Below are 17915 nucleotides of genomic sequence, written 5' to 3' on the forward strand. Positions count from 1 at the left end.
CATCTTGCTAATCAAGACAATGAAATAAAAAGTGAATTTTTAACCAAGTGTCATAAGTTCTGATTTCTACTAAAGTCATCGAACGCCATTTTTCTTGCTTTCTTGTATATTGCATTCACTGTTGTGATTCTCTTAATGTTCTAATCATAAGCTTAAGCTTTCATTAAACAAATAAGAAAAAGGTGTATTTTAACACTAAAAAATAAAAACTATTGATACTTTTTTGCGTAGAAAAGGAAATAATATGTAACTATAATAAAAACACTTAAAAAAATATTTCATTGTGCTTTTCTGATCATTTTTGCAGGTAATCACTGAAATGACCTGCTTTTGTTGCATCCCCAACCAAAATGGATAATTTAAGATACTGTACATTGAGGATTCAGAGTTCTAATTCTTTTATGAAGTTTTCAAGAACAGTCAATGTTATGCAATTTTTTAAGATTTTTAAATCTCCTATAAGGAAAACAGAATAAATTTAATTTATATTTTTTTCAATCATTGAATAATAAAAAAATTATAATTTTTGGATCTTAAAACGATTTATTTAAAAGTTAGCATTTATGCTAAATTAAATCTAAAAAAAGATCTGGTTCTCAAAAAGTAATTCAGTGATTAACTATCCACAATAATTTATTAACTCAACAAAAGTTATATACACATGATTAATTAACAAAATCAATTCTTCTTCTTCTTAGATACTCTGGCTTTTCTCTTTAGACCAATAACAGCTCCTTTCTTGGCACCTTTTACAATGCTCTGATATTGTCCTTTTAGTTTTACTTTTTTCCTACAAAACATTCAAATAAATTAATGACAGACAAACCAATAAATCAAAATTAATTTAAATAGACGAATATAATATTAGAATGCAATTAACTAACAATACCTCTTATTTAAAGCTTGTCTGTTGAAAGGAACATATGCATAAGGTTCCAGTTTACCTTTTTTAACATCACCACCAGCTTTCTAAAAAGATTTATAAGACAATCCTTAGTTGTATTAAATATGAATACATTTTTGTTGTTAAAAGAAATCTTTTAGCCATGTATTTAGTTCTAAATAATAAAGCATTTTTAATTTTGCACCATATATTTTAATGAATATTGATTTAATTCTAAATTTGAATGTTTACTATAATGATTATTTTTAAATACAGTAATAAAAGTACAGCACAGTGATAGTAGAAGTACAGTAATATGAATGAATATCCAGTGGCAGAGTTTTTTCTGACTTTCTGCAACCAACATCTCTAGTACTAACACCTTTTAACAAGATATTTTTATTAGTAATAAATATATATGTTATATGTTACTAATTAATAATAACAGAAGCAATGTGACTTTAAAAAAAAAAGATTTACATTTTTTTTATCAACCTATAAAAGAATGAATATCCTAATACTATGGGCAATATTCTCACATTTTTTAGGGGAAATAAAACAACATTTATTTGCATTTAATTTTGTAAGTGGTCATTACATTAATTTTAAAAACATTAAAAATCATGAAATCCATGGTAGTTAGGGAAAAAAAGATCAATGACAAAACCAAACAAATTGGGATCATAAAAAAGGGTTACTTAAATGCGTATTTTGAGATTCAGGTGTAATATACATTGTACTAAAAATATCAGATTTTAAAAACTACATGGAAATGCATAGCAATAATTGCCAAAAATAAATTGAAAAAATCAATAGAATCATTGCACTAGAAAGTAAATACACTAATGTGCAATTCGAATTTCCCATATTGTATGAAATATATCAGGATCCTTAAAAAATATGCGAAAGTCAATAGCAATAACTGCTGAAAAAACAATGAAAAAGTATTGGATTTACGATACTAACAGCGTAAATTAAATGCATGAAAAAGTAATTATTTAAAATAGCAATTCAAATTTCATGTGACGCAAGAATTTAAAATGAAAAACTTTAGAAATTTAACTATTAAGAAATAAGTAGCAACAATTGCCTAAATTTCCAATAAGCCATGGAATCATCAGATTAAAAAAGAATAGCTAATCATTGCATTAGAAAGTAAATACATTAATGTGCGATTCGAATTTTCTATATTGTATGAAAAATATCAGGACCTTTAAAATTTATTTGAAAGTCAAAAGCAATAACTGCTGAAAAAACTACAAAAAGCTATTGGATCTACGACACTAATGGCGTAAATTAAGCGTGCTAAAAAGTTATTATTTAAAAGCGCAATTCAAATTTCATGTGTTGAAGAATTTAATTTGAAAAACGGTAGAAATTTAATAACCATGATGAAATAAGTAGCAATAATTGCCTTAAATTCAAATAAACCATGGAATCATTAGATTAAAAAGAAGTTTAATAATCAAATGTGCCATTTGAAATTCGTTTGGCATTAAAAAAAAAAATTTGAATTTAAAATGCCAACAGAAAATTTGCAGCAATAAATGCCAAAAAAAATATTAAACATAAATTGTAACTGATGAAGTTAAGACTTAAATCCTAATTTTCACAAGCGTAATTTAATATCATATTAAAACATTAATGTATTCATGCAAAAATAGCTAGAGACAATATTTATCATTGTATTAGAATAATATTATTCAAAAAAACTTACTTTTGCTTTAAATTCCTCACCAAAACGTTTCTTTTTAGATTTTGGTTCAAGTGTACGATGAATTCCTCTTTTCACTCCTAGAAATTTAAATAAAACTTTAAATTGACGTGTCAAATGATATTAGATGCTGGATAAAATGTGGATTCAAATGTCATCATAAAATATTCTAAAATTGAAGAATTCCAAATTCTTTAGATGAGGGTTAAGAGCATTTTTTGTGGGACTCAGTAGATGGGAATGAAGTAGAATACATTGCAGAGTGGGGTCCGAATGACAACTCTGCTAATGTTAATGGATCCTTAGTAGCTTTGCGATCTGTTCAGGGCCGGCTTATGCATGTCGCGGCCCCTAGGCAATGCTCGTCTCGCCCCCCCTCCAATTTCCTAATATATTTTTTCGCTAACACAACACTTTATTCATAATTACGCTGTTTTTTACTACATGGGTATATTATCACATTATTCAATAAAAATATTGAATCAAACGAAAAGAATATAAGTGATTAATATATGCATTTAAAAAAAATCATACAATAAGCTTAAATATTAATTCTTCTAACTTTTTTTGTTACAAAATCGTTCAAGACATCCTGAAAGATAACCTTTTCCAATACATCATTTTCAATTGCCATTATGGCCAATGAATTTAAAAGGTTTTGAGACATAGTTGAACGAAGACAGTTTTTAATTAATTTCAATTTGGAAAATTTTCGTTCACCAGTGGCGTTTGTAATCATTAGACTTCTATATATTTGCAAAGCTGTCATTACATTCGGGAAAGTTGATTGTGCCATGTTACCAATAGTCAGTTTGTAAGACTCTTCGGCAGGCACAATTTTTTTCCCGGCGTCTTCTAATTGTAAGATGAAGTATTTACACTGCACCATTTCGTCTATAAACTCAGGCTATCGTCTATGAAAATGGGTAAGTCCTCCAAATAATTTTCCTTAAACTTTGTGCAAGCCTGTTTAATTTCAGCATCGGATTTTGACACAATACAACGTATGTATTTAGCGGATCGGGGAATTCCCCAGTCTTGCGACGAAAGAACTAGTACTGCCAACCTTATTTTTACATACTCTTTGGTAGCTTGACCATAGAATATACATACCTATGGTAGGTACCAGAACAGTAAGTGTGCATTCACAACGTAGAATTTTGCGCGTTTTTCAAGCGTGTTGTGTTAAAAAAAGCTGCTCTTGCTGTATAGTCATCTGATTAGTCTGCGTTAAAATTACCGCGATAAAATTGCTTGCGATTAAATTACTGCATTATATATGAACTAACTACCATAATATTAATATCTAATTTGGAATGCGTTCAGAAATGTACTAAAATAGCGTCGATGTAATGTACAGAGCAAGACAATCGTCATTGAAATTTCAAATTAAATTTTTACTGTTTAAGAAACATTGTCAATTTTTTTCTCTGTAGCACAGGGCCCCTGAACGTGGCGGGGCCCCTAGGCAGTTGCCTACAGTGCCTAATGGATAAAACGGCCCTGGATCTGTTTGAAGCTTTTAAATTTATATTTACTTATTATTTAGAAATAATACAGTCAAGAACATGCAGCTCCATGTACGTGTACCTTGGTACAAATGGCGAAATTTATGACATTGTAGTAATCAAGCGAAATCTTATAGAATTATGTGCACTTAATTTTATACCTCTTAAGTAGCATTTTCATGTATTTTATTTAATTATTTTATCTTAAGGTACATGGATATGTTTAATAACCTTAACTTTTGTGTTTTTTTCCCATAATTTTGAAATTTTAACCCCAAGAATTAAATATTATTTTTATAATTAATGTTAAATTCTTTTAAATATTTATTTATTTTAAGTAGTTTGCATAATTAAAATAGTTTTGAAACTGATATTTAATGCATTATTGCATTGTACTTAACAAAACTTCAGATTTTTTTTAAAAAATTTCTTCTAAATAATTATTAAATTTATTTATTATTGTATTTAAACAGACCAACGCCTGATGGCTGAGCGGTAGCGCTTCGCGTTGATGTGCCACAGGTCCCTGGTTCGATCTTTGGGCCGAGCAAGGTTGACTCAGACTTTTATCCCTTCAGTGGGTTGATAAAATGAATACCAAGCATGCTTGGGAGCTAAACACTGGGGGTTCCTCGTTGGGCTGACCACTCAATCGGAACATCTGAGCCCAAAGGTCAAGAAAACTGAAATGGGCACAGTAGGCCTTGGCCATCTATGGGTTGTGGCGTCATTGAGTTTAGTTCATTTAAATAGACCATAATATAACAATATGCATGCTTGTTCTTACTTTAGGTGCAAAGTAACATTTGAAATATTTATACTTTTTACTTGGTTAAAACCTGAGGTCCACACATGTATACCTAAAATTATTAGCCCCTTGGCAATATAATTCATATTTGGTTTATACTTGACTTATGGCAGTAAATTAGAAATTTGAAACTGTATATATATATTGTTAAAACAAACTCGAACACTTAAACTGTATTACCTTCTGTTTTAGATTTAGACAAATCCTGTTCATCATCACTATCTTCAAATTTTCTTTTACTATTCTAAAGGGAAAAATAAAACACAAAAGATAAAGTGTTGCATCATAATATATGGTGATACAGAATTTATTATCAGAAAAATATCCAAATTTTCATTTTAATTTAGAGAAAAACATTTTTTTTTCTTTTTTTTAAATTTTTTTACTACAGCTTTTCATTCACTTTACCACAGATTTAACCATTTTTTTAAGGGAATAAAACTTTCTTAAAACAAAAAAGATTATGCAAAGTAGTGTATTAAAAGAGTAAAATTATTGATACAGCCAGCCATGACATATCTTACTATAGATGAAGAATGTAAATTGTATTGCAAACACAATTTTAATCACAAAAGCTTAACCGATAAAATAGTTATATTTAAGATCATTTGATACAAGAAATACTTTATCTTCATGAGACCAAATTCAGTTTTAGGTAAATATTTATTTCTACTAACTACACCAGAGTAGATAGTTAAAAATTATTTATTATAATAAATTTTAAAGGTATTTACTTGGCTATAACATTGGCTACTTCCTACAATCTATTTTGACATTTATTCTTTTTTAGATTTGTTATAGAATTTTACCTTTCTTTTGACCAAATAAATGCCAGATTTCCTGACTTTCCTGAATCACTATTTTTTTTTTTTTTTGCAGTGTATGCAAATTTTTATTGATAAAAACAAAGTTTCATAAGAACTTACAACTATGCTATATACTATAATAATATTAAAACTATAAAATATTTAAAGGAGTATAACCATTTTAACATCTGAATTCTAAATCACAATTACATACTTGGCAACTTATAAAAACACTGGCACCAGTCAAACTTTTTGCGAAGAATTTAACGAAGTATAATAAAATAAATTGAAAAGTAACACTACATTACAAATAAATTATTAATACATCATGTGATTGCATGCAATGTTATTAAAGTAAAGAAGCAAATTCTCTTCAATCTGTTTATAAATTTTAGTTATTATGTTTAGTCATTTATAAAATTTCCAGAATTATCCAAAAGCACCTCAATAATTTCAATTTTAGTAACACAATGTTTATCTTAAATTTTATTTCGCACATAAGATCCTTTTTAAATTCAATGTTTAGCAGATAACTAAGACTTACCAAGCTTTAAATTCTTAGAAACAAAAATAACTTTGTCACAAAAGTTAAGAGTAGAAATTCATTATTTGTTGAAACTTCTATTGTTTTATCATATTTATAGCCAATATTTAACTAATAAATTTGTGCACTAAAAATCATTAACTAAAAATAATATCATAATGATGCTATTTAAAAAAAAATACTACATGCAAAAAAAGTGTTTCATTAAAAGTCTTTAAAATCAGCAGCATATTAAGAAGCTAGAGCTAAATTTAAAGATTCTGCAGTGGCTTTTTTTATCTTAATAGAAAAAGAAGATCTGGATTTCAGAAGATCTGGGTTTGAAATGTTTGATTATACATTATAAGCGATACATTATAATTGCAGAAGATAGAAACGAGCAAAATCATTATGCTTACCTTAACTAATTTTTCAAATGATGGAGCATCTTTTTCTTTTTTCTCTTCTGTAAGAGCTAAAAAATAAATAAATATATATATTATAATAAATGCAAAGATTGCTTACTCATCTAACACATCAGGATAAAATTTACAGAAATATTATTTGAACCAGAAAGATAAACTTTCTAGTGTATAAATATATTTATACACGAAAATTATAACTTCATATAAATTATTTCTTACTACAATGGAATATCTAAAGTTCATGTTGTCAGAAATCTATTAAAGTGATGTTCTAAAAAATAATTATCCAGAACATGCTAGATTTGTTAGTATACATGCATAAGTCAAATAATTTTTGCTTATTTACAAGCCACATTGCGCTGTCAGTTAGTACTTCACAAAATCGCTGTCCCACATTGACCCTGCTGCTTTAAGCACTATGACATTAAAACTTAGTTTTTCCTCACACTCTTTACTAGAATATCACACAATTTTCTTCATACTAAGTATGGAGAGAAAAATTTTAACAATAATAAATAATAAACAAAAGTACAAATGCTAAATAATTATATTGCAAATTGTTTAATTTTTCTTATCATTAAGTTACTGTAAAGATAAGTTTTATTTAGTTTTTTTTGGTTTTATTTAGTTTTATTTAGTTAGTAGTAAAGATAAGTTTTATTTAGTTCTACGAATAAAAATATTGTAAAATTTAAGGGGGTAAATAATTTTGTTAGCAATGTTTCCAAGATTTCGAGAATTACATTTTTTATTTACCGTATCATTTTAATTTTTACTTTTTGTGATCATGTTCAAGTGAGTTGAAAGTCATAAACATTTTATTGGTAAATACTGTAGTGAATATTTTTATAACCTGTGAAATTTACTTGTAAAACTAAGGAGTATTCTGATAAGTTTCTTATCAGTGGAATTTACACGTCACATTTAAAACTACAGAAAAAATACTTTTTTACTCAATTTTCAAGTTGAGGATAAAAGGATATTTTAAAAACGTTAAGATGAAACTGAAGTTTTAAAGAATGATAAAATTAAAATTTTGTAATGCCTAAATAAAATATAGGAATTAAATATACTTTAAATATTTTACGTTACAATTTAAAATAAAATAGTTGACACATAAGTAGAGTTTATTTTTCTTTGGAAGAACATATTTTAAAAGTTAAATCCATGGAATTTAAAATTTTATCTATTTTCGTTATTGATAACAAAAATTAGAAAATCAACGAGAAAATTATTCTCTTAAGAAAATTTCTACTGGGACATTTCTTTAAAGTAATTGATAATGTCAGAAACATTTGAAAACACAAAAAATCTAACAAAATATGAAACTATATAAATTGATAGTTGATGGATTGACAAGCAACTAAATAGAAATAAAAACTTACTTTTTGATTTTTTATCTACATCTTCTATAATTAGTCTGCCATCATCAGCAATAGGGAAAGATGTCTTTATTTTTTTAGAAGAAGCATCTTCTTTGATAGGCTTTGAAGCTTAAAAAGATTAACAAAATATTTAGAACTAACAGAAAGTTATTCAGAGAAAATTTCATATTAGCAAAAGCAACAAAAATGATATTTAGGTAAATGCTCAATAAAGTTGCGAAATTATAAACAAATTCTTACTGAGTTTTTGACTAGCAGTTGGATCCATAAAATCAACAATATCATCTTCATCTCGCTCTTCCAGATAAGTTCCTTTGTTCTTTTTTCTTTTGGGCTCTTTCACTTTTGGAATTAAATTATAATCTTCAATTTCCTCATCAGAGTCATCTAATATTGCATCAAAACTGAAATAAAATATAATAGAAAGAAGAATATATTATTCAGAGTTTATGTGAAAAAACTCTGCTAACCTTTCTCTAACTATTTGAGGGTGTTTTTACCAAACTAGTAACTGATTTTTTATTATTAATTTTTTATTATTTGTCCTTTTTTTCAGTCTTATTCATCTATATAAAATATATATTAAAACACTTTAACTTGATATCGAAGTTGAAAATAAACAATTTAGGAAAAAAATTATTTCAAGATTAAACTTAACATAAGTAAAAAGATAGCAGATAGATAGCACATATAATAGATGATTCACACATTTTATTTAATATTTTCTTCTTAATAATTGCAGATGAAAGGTAGCTGTAAAAGTAATTTTTTGTTACTGTGGAAAACATTTGCTGTCAATTAGCAGAAATGTCTATAAAGAAATAGTAGCACTGTCTATTTTAATACTGAAAACAAAAACAAACATTTTTGTTTTTGATGGCCCAATATTTTCTAATAAATGATAAGCAACCTTTTGATAAAACATTTTTTTAAGAAACTATTAATTAACTTTTATATAATTTAATAAACATAAACATGTTAAGATGGACAAAAACTAATATGATACTTGTTTATTGATATAAATTGAACAAAAAAATTAACTTCAGGAAATTTTCAGCTTCAGGATTGGTATGATTGTAATTTAAATTATTTAATTCGTATTAAAAAAATTCTTTGATTATAGTCAAAAATATTTTTTAGTAGAATAAATTAACATTTTCTAATTCTTCTTTCATATTCATTTTTTTCAAGTCTCATTTAATTAATAATGAAAGCTCTATCCATAGAAATAATGAGAGGGTAATGTGTGCAAATGATTTATAAAATGCTCTTAAAATATTTAAAAAAAATTTGTTAAAAATTAAAACAAAAATTTAAAAAAGCCTGAAAACAAAATAAGGAAAAGATATAAGCTCATTGTCAGCTCACACAATTATATTTACAAAAAAGAACGCTTTCTAATTAATATAGCCAAAGTAAAATATACCAACACATTCTGTACAACATACAGTACAGAACCCGCTATCCGGAAATCAGAAAACCGGAACGAAATTCGATAAATTTTACGCCATTTTTTTTAAGAAGTTGTTTTTTTCCTCATAAGATTTTAGGATTTTTCTTTCTTTTTTGAAAGATGTTTACCTTATCGTCATTTTGGAAATAATCATCAGTGTATTACTTCATCGTTTTTTTTTTTCTTTTTAAGATTATTTTCAAATATTTCTTCTTTTTTTTTTTAGTTGGGTTTAACACTAAAAAAACGGCTTTTTGTAGCAATTCAGAAAACCAGAAAAATCAGTTATCCGGAATAGCGATGGTCCCGATCGGTTCCCTACTATTATTATGCATGTAAGGGGAGACTCCATTCAGATGTTTTTATCCTATATTAGTCTCATATAACTTAGCGAATCTATTTTTGATGGTCAAATGTTTCGTTTAAGTATATTTTCAATTTTTAATGGTCATACTTCGATTTTTCATTAGTAATCTGTCACATTTTGAAAACAGTTCTATCAGTTTTGTTCAAATTTTGCCGTTTTAAATTGCTTAGTCTTAAAGAATTCGGTGAAAGTTAAATTTACTTTTAAAGTGCTCAAACCTTTGACGTTTTTCTTGTTTAAAATATTTTAACAATATTTTCCAAATTAAGGTTACAGCTAATATTTTATGGATTAAAAATCTGGATTTTTTTTCAAAGGTCTGTTTAATCAGAGAAAGTGAATATTAGTGTCTGATTTTGTAACTTAAAATGTCATCTGTTCTAACTAATTAGGATCATTCAAGGTATCTTTCAATCATTAAGATTGCATGTAAAGCAGATGGAAATCTACCTTTTATATTAAAAGTTAGTTAAATGTTCCGTTTTTTTTTTTTTTTTTTTTTTGCACTCTACATACATTTCGTTAAAAAGTGCTAATTTTTTGTCAAAAAAGTAACATTTATTATTATTATTTAGGTTAATAGTTCCAGGGTGCGTAGCATTTTTAAAAAGTGCTTAAAGGTGCTTATTTTCGATTTTCGTTTTTTAAAAGCCCTTAAAGGTGCTTTTTTCATAGGGTGTTTTTAAAAGGTGCTTAACTTTCCCTTTTTCTAAATGAGATTTTTCCTTTACTATGTTGGTTTTCCCTTCGAATTATGCAAAACGACACAGTTCATATTGTTCAATTCAATGTTTTTGCAATGAATTCAATCCCAATCTATTTCGGCTTATTGTCAGTCCGTCGCGTATGAAAACACCATTCGTTTTACCCGATTCAAAATTTCATGATTGTCAAAAAATGTGCCAAAAGGTTTTTTTTTTTTGACATGATGGTTAAAGCAAGATAAAACCGTCAATGGTTAAAAACTTTCCAACCCTGCTTAATTAATGATATTTTTTTAAAGTGCTTAACAATATTTTTTGAGTGCTTGAGAAGTGCTTAAAAGGTGCTTATTTTTTGTTGAATAATTTGGGTTATGCACCCTGATTCTTATTTTTATTATTACTAAAATCTTTTATGTATTATGCTTTTATTGGTCAATAATATTTCTAATAGCTGCATGAGGATTGTTCCAAAATTGAAAAGAAAACAAATCACTTTATCTATGATAGGTTACTCCATTCTAATATTAAATAAGTACTTTTGTTTTGAATTAGTTTATATTTAATTGTATTCTAATGTGGCAAATTATTAGAATGTACTGATAATGATTTAAGCATGTAGACACATACTTCATGTTAACATAAAGTTATACAATTATTATTTTTCTTTTTAAATTAGGGCTTGTGAAGAAGGTCAAAAAGAAATTGTAAAATTGCTTCTTGAAAATGGTGCTGATGGCAGAATTCATCCAATAACTAAATATTCTCCTCTGTACATTGCTTGTTACTATGGAAGGAAAGATATCGCTGAAATTATAATCAAAGTAAGAGAAACAATTAATGTTAGTTATATTAAATGATCATTTCTTGATTTTATTCATTATTTTTGGTGCTCAATTTTTTATTTATAAAAGTTTAAATAGTGAAAGTTTTATCTAGAGGATCACAAATGTGTGGGGAATTAAATTTTAGCTGTGACAACCTTCATTTATCAAAAGGTACCTCAAGATAGAATCAAGTCATATCTTATATACTAGTGAATTGGTATTCAATATTTATAGTGGTAGATTCAAATGAACATGTCTTATATACTAAGGAATTGGTATTTAATATTATAGTGGTAGATATATGCCACATTACTCCCCTTCCAGAATTTTATCTATGATAGAATTCGATGAACTGATTCCCCTAGTTGATTCATGCTATTTTTTTTTTCTTCATTTCATTTAGCTCATTGTAGTATATTATTTCTTTTATATCATTTCGCTCATAATTCTTTTCCTGTTTTTATAGCATTTCGTTAATTTTTTCCCTTCATTTTTGTTTATTGACCAGGAGACTTTATTTACCTCACCGGAATTTTTCTTCTTCTTTTTTTTCTTTTTTTGTTTTTTGCTCTTTCTTTGAGCAGTATATTTTAAGCAAATCAACTGTTTAATGTGGATTATCCATCAGTATTGGCATGTCCGCATGTCACCAATGTGGGGATTTAATCTTTAGACTATGTCAACCCTTCATCTATCAAAAGATACCTCAAGTGGATTCAAGTTAACATGTCTTATATACTCAGGAATTGGTATTTAATATTTATAGTGGTAGATATACGCCACAAATGAACTACAATGAATATCAATAATAAACAGTATAATACCAATTATAAAGTAGAAAAATATATTATTCAGCATTATTGAAGTGGAGGGTTGGACATAGGTTTTATGGTCTGGGTCAAATGTCGTTGCAAATCACTTTTTCAAAACTCAAAAAGTTTTAATATTGTGTAAGCTCTTTGAAGAAACAATAGTTAACAATTTGATTCTCAAAATATCAATTCTTATAAAAACTAAGTGGCTCCATACCTTTCTCGCTTCTTACAATCATCTCCATAATTCATTATTGTTTTTCTTCCTTAAAAATTGGTGTTTTTTCACAAGAACAAATTTTTTATAAGCTATACAAACTATAGTTGGTGCAAGCCGGATGCGGAATTCGTATTGACCAGCCATCGCTGGGATTAGAAATTGGCTCACCCTATTGGAAGACGAACGCTCTATCTTCTAAGCCGTCACGGCTCAAATAGGAATATTGAAAACAATTTGCGTTAATGACACAAATGAAAATGGCTCTTTCAGCTTGTTGAATTTTATTCTGTAAACGCATGTCAGCAAGTGGCAAATCAGTTTTAAGATTATTTCCAAATATATATATATTTTTAGTTGGGTTTAACAATTAAAAAAAAAACGGTTTTTTGTAGTGATTCAGATAATTGGAAAAATCAGTTATTCGGAATAGCAATGGTCCCAATTGTTCCGGATAATCGGTTCTCTACTGTACATACATATACATCAACACATATATCAAAGCAAAATATAATATGTGAGGAGCACCAAAAAAATTGAAATGAAAACAAAACATAGTACGCAAAAAATACAAAATTAAACATATCAAACAAAAAAAATAATAATAAAATACATAAATTCAAGGAAAATACAGAATAAAACATAAAATTTAACATATAAAGCGAGAAGCTAATTCAAATGTCTTTCCACTTACCGGCATCTTGCAAAAATGATTTCAAATATTATCGTAACAAGTTTGCCAGATTACAAAATATGAAAATAAAAGCGTAAATAGAAGATAGTGGGATGTATTCTTACTCTAGTACAGAACCACATAGTACAGTACTGCACATTCTTACTCTAGTACAGAACCACATAATTGATAAATCAAATGTATTACTGTTCTTTACTACAGTAAGAATGTGCTATAAAATACATCCCACTATCTTTTATTTATGTTTTTATTTTTTTTAAATTTTAAACATTTCTAGACACATTTTATTTATTAATGATTTTTCTTTTTCTCTGTTGAATTAACTTAAATGTATTTTCTGATTCTATATGTATTTTAAAATGTATATAAGAATAAAAGGAAAGCAAAGTAAACATACTCTTTTGTATTCTGATCAAACATTTCCTCATCAGATTCTGCTCCTGCCCCTTTCAAAGCTTTGTTGCGCTGTCTGCGAACTTCTAATTTTCTAATGTTTCTTAACTGTTTCTGGGATTTTTCAGAAGCCAATTTAAATATCATTTCATATCTAGAGAAGTAAAAAGAAAATTTTATTATGACTAAATATTAAAAATAAAAAAAGAAATATGGAATAAAAATAGAAAAAATTACCCAAATTTTCGAACAAATCTTGTAAGTAATTCTTTAGCTGTAAACCTGAAGTGTCTTTGTTGATCATCAGCAATATTAGTCAAACCTTTCACCTACAAATATAAAATAATTTTCAAAAAACTAGTTAATCAAATCAGTTTCAAAAATTTAAGAATAAAGCATAATCTAACCTTCCTTTACTTAATAAAAAAATTCAAAAAGTTTCACAAATTGATATGTTTACAAAAGCAATAGGTATAAATGTGTTTCCTAATCTGGGTGATGATAATGGGGCACAATTCGAAAACGGTGTTTAGGTTTTACCTCATCTCTCAGTCTCTATTCTGGCTGGGCAAACATCCAATATTATAAACAACTTAAGTCTGCCATGTTAGCAGATCTGATTTTATTGCATTTTACAGTTATTCTTCTTAAAATCTATGATTACAATTTTAGAGAACATTTTAGTTTTGTAGTATTAGGAGCACAAGAATTTTAGATAAGTTAAGTGAGAGATAGCATAGTTAAAAAGCATAGAAACACTGCTATAAAATAATACGCACTACTGATTATTAGCTTAAAGTTATGCTCTTTAGGCCTAAAATTATTAAAATATTTGTTTAATGAATAGTATCCAGAATTGAAGTTTTCTTACTATTTTAATGCCAGGCAGAAAATATTAAAAATAACAACACAAATATATTTTCATTAAACAATGTCACAAAATGCTTAGTTATTTTTACTTAATGTAAAGAGAAAGAGAGAGAGAGAAAAAAAAAACTTGGTCACTTTTAAGGAAACTAAATACTTTAAATTATAATAGTGTAGTAATAATAGGTTAGTTGAAGTTCATTTTACAACTAACCTATTACTAAGTTATAAAAAAAATTTATAGCTGAACTTTTCAAGTTCTGGAATTTATATTAACCTAATTTAACTTAGATACTTCATGCCTAACTGCATTGTGATTACTTTAAATGAATTTTTTATAAAACAGAAAATAATAAATGTAAACAAAACAGTATGTGTAGAATGAATAAAGTTATTGCTTTAAAATTTAAAAAGAAAAATTATTCATAAAATTTACTATTAATTTTTAAAACAGCAATTGAATTGGATTTATTTGCTTATTTTTACAATTAAATATATATAACTTCATAAAAATTAAGAATCTAGCTTACCAAAATTTCCACATGTTGTGCTAATATCATTGTATCCACTTTACTAACTATGATTTTTAAGACAGATAATACAGAATCTAACACTTCACGACATGATATTTTAAGCAACTCACACAAATTTTCAATCAAAAGGTGGACCAAATTTAACTCCATATCAGCTAGAATATAAAAAAAAACATACATATTCCAATATATTAATTAAATAAAAATGCACCATTTGTTCATAAAGTTCTTGATTTGCACATAATTGTGCTGAACTACCTATTCATTCATAATTTTTAAATCAATAACAGTTTGTCTAAACAATTTCTGATATTTTTAAAATGTTAACATTTTTTTCAGAAAATCAAAAGGAAAACAAAGAATGGCTATTAATATGTTTTCATAAAATATTATATTATAAAAAAGTAAAAGCTCGATTTAATGAGTCTAGGATATTACAAAAAACATTATATAGTGACAAATTTCCAAATCAACATCTCAGTGCTAATATTAAAGATACAAAAAATTTTAATTTATAACTGTTAAAAATACTAGTCTTTTGAAATTACAAATATTTTTTGAGGAATTAAATTTTTCTGCAATTTAAGTGAGCAACATTAGATAAAAAATGTAAATGTAAATATGTCTATTTTATTTTTTAATCATTTTATTGCAATTTTAACATTAAATATATGCCAAAATATGTAAAATAATACATATGTAAAGTAACATTCAACATAAAATATTAAAACAAGCTTTCTATTATCTCAATATAATCTGCTATTAGAATTGTATATAAAATTGTATACTTTTACTGAATATAAAATAGTTCTCATGCAAAAAAAAAAAAGTATAAAAGAATTCTCCACAAACCCATAAATTCATAAATGATATTGCCAATAGAAAGTATTGTGGCACTCATCATATGAGGATCTCCTCTTAAGCCAGCCAGAAGAAGAGCCAAATATTGTTTTAAACCCTCTAAAAAATAAAAGTTTCAATCTAAATAATGAAACATTAAAAACTAATTATGTAAAAGCAGTATAATAATGGTATGCATCTTTAGATAGACCATAATTATATATTAATCTGCATAAGAAAATAAAAATTAATTAAGGAATATTTTAAAAAATTAATAATTATGCTACTATTTATAACAGCATTAAGCTATAAAGCAATATATGTTTCACACAAAATGTTACAAGATTATCAAAAACTTTGCACAACATTTTTTTTCACGCTTTTAAACTTATCTTAACAGCAATCAAACCCAAGAAAACATAACGCTCTTCCTGTAAAAAAGTAAAAGTTAAATTAAACATGCATTAGGAAATGCTTTTTTTTTTTTTTTGACAAAAGCCAGAAACAGATTGAGCTAGTGGAACAGCAATTACAATTAATTTAACTGACACCTGATACAACAAAAAAAATTTATAAAAACATTAATTTCAGTATTCAATAAACACTTATTATCGAATCATTAACAGCATTTAAAAGTTCTTATTTATAATACAAATTATTTGAAGAAAAAAAGTAAATTATATTTTGCTTAATTACAAAAAAATATCAAATGTTATGTTTTCGAATGAATAAATTATGTAGAAAATGTAACGCGCATACACTTAAAAAAAATAAAAAAAATATTTTGATCATCTGAAATAACTGGGATTTTTTCATACAAACTAGGTGTACCACCATAATTCTTCACATTTTACTAATCACACATTCAATTCCAACACACTTTTTTAATGTTTAATGGTAACAAACTTCACTATCAAAATTTTGACAGCATTTAATGTTTGCTAAATGTTTATATATATATAATGTATATCCTTAAGTATAAGTCAATCCATACTTTTGATTATAAGATAACGTACTTCTGATATGACAGGTGTAAAAGTCGACCACTAAAAATCGATATAGAAAAAATTCTAAAATTAAAAAATACAAAAAAATTTATTAAGTCTAAAAAACTTTTTCGAGTGAAAAGTATTTTATACTGCTCTCTCTGGATATTATATATTTTCCCTCAAATAACTACATTGCTATCATTGTTCATAATGTATCGATCTACTTCATAATGTAGATTGATATAAACTAAGACTGAAATCAAATTAAGAATAATTCAATTATAACTTTTTATTTTTCAGCAAAAAGCACATGTTCTGGGAATAGGTAACATTGGCATTTAATGGATTTTAAATAAAGAGAGAAAAGCAGAAAACTTAGCCCATCTTATACCATCTAACTGACTGATATTGGAAGGCAAACAACTTATTTTTGAACGAAATATTTTATAAAGTAATAGCAAATTAATCAATTAATTTTGAAGAATTTTACTTAATTCTCAAAGCGTTTAAGGTTATCAGCAAGAAAAAACTTGAGTAAGTAGTATTTTGTGAAAATCTATAACTCAGAAATTTAATGTAACAAAATGTGATCTTAATCTATTACTATTCATTTATTCTATTCATACTACTCATTTACAGGCAATTTCTAACATTAATACAAAAGAAAAAATTAAAAAAAATTTGCTCAAAAATAATAAAAAAATTATACAAATACTTTAACAGCCAATTCTCATTCAATGTAAGAAATTGATCATGCCTTTGTACATAAGTATTTAAATAATTGATTTTTTCCAAATAAAAAAAAGTTTAGTTAGAATTGCATGTCACAAAATAATAATAATAAAATGAATTAACCAGAAGATAGATACATCAAAAAGGCAATAACGCAGAACTTATTGTGAAACTTATACCTGCTCTAACATGGTTAGCAAAGGGGTCACCAGTTTATACATTTGTTGTCACTCAATTGTTTATGACCATCCGAGTAGCAAGGACAAGCTTTTTCTAGAAGGTTCTTTAGAGCTTTAGTGCAAGCCTCTTCAGCTTACCAATTATTCCCAAATGGTGTTCTTTCATAAGTTTTCAAGTGTAGGAACAAAAACAGAAGTTTGATGGTGCCAATTCAGGATTATAAGGTAGGTGGGAAATTATTGGGACTCTTAAATCACC

General features: G+C 26.5%; 1 protein-coding gene across 2 annotated transcripts in view; it reads right to left on the reverse strand.

Moving 5' to 3' along the window:
- Nucleotides 1–615: 615 nt before the first annotated feature.
- LOC107451191 (RRP12-like protein) overlaps nucleotides 616–17915 on the reverse strand; it is a 49158-nt gene continuing 31858 nt past the window's right edge. Inside the window, exons 25-35 of one of the 2 annotated variants that reach the window (XM_087164080.1) lie at nucleotides 15769–15876; nucleotides 14914–15071; nucleotides 13754–13845; nucleotides 13521–13670; nucleotides 8293–8456; nucleotides 8053–8160; nucleotides 6662–6717; nucleotides 5094–5157; nucleotides 2601–2677; nucleotides 890–969; nucleotides 616–790 (exon numbers count right to left, since the gene is read on the reverse strand). In XM_087164080.1, coding sequence (XP_087020206.1) covers nucleotides 679–790; nucleotides 890–969; nucleotides 2601–2677; nucleotides 5094–5157; nucleotides 6662–6717; nucleotides 8053–8160; nucleotides 8293–8456; nucleotides 13521–13670; nucleotides 13754–13845; nucleotides 14914–15071; nucleotides 15769–15876 — 1169 coding nt within the window. In that variant the 3' untranslated portion in view covers nucleotides 616–678. Of the gene's footprint in view, nucleotides 791–888; nucleotides 1266–2600; nucleotides 2678–5093; nucleotides 5158–6661; nucleotides 6718–8052; nucleotides 8161–8292; nucleotides 8457–13520; nucleotides 13671–13753; nucleotides 13846–14913; nucleotides 15072–15768; nucleotides 15877–17915 lie in introns of those variants that run through there. The other variant, XM_087164081.1, reaches the window with a different exon arrangement.

Source organism: Parasteatoda tepidariorum, chromosome 5 (assembly GCF_982258835.1).
Source record: "Parasteatoda tepidariorum strain Cologne lab strain chromosome 5, Ptep-v5.0, whole genome shotgun sequence".
Classification (NCBI taxonomy): Eukaryota; Metazoa; Arthropoda; class Arachnida; order Araneae; family Theridiidae; genus Parasteatoda; species Parasteatoda tepidariorum.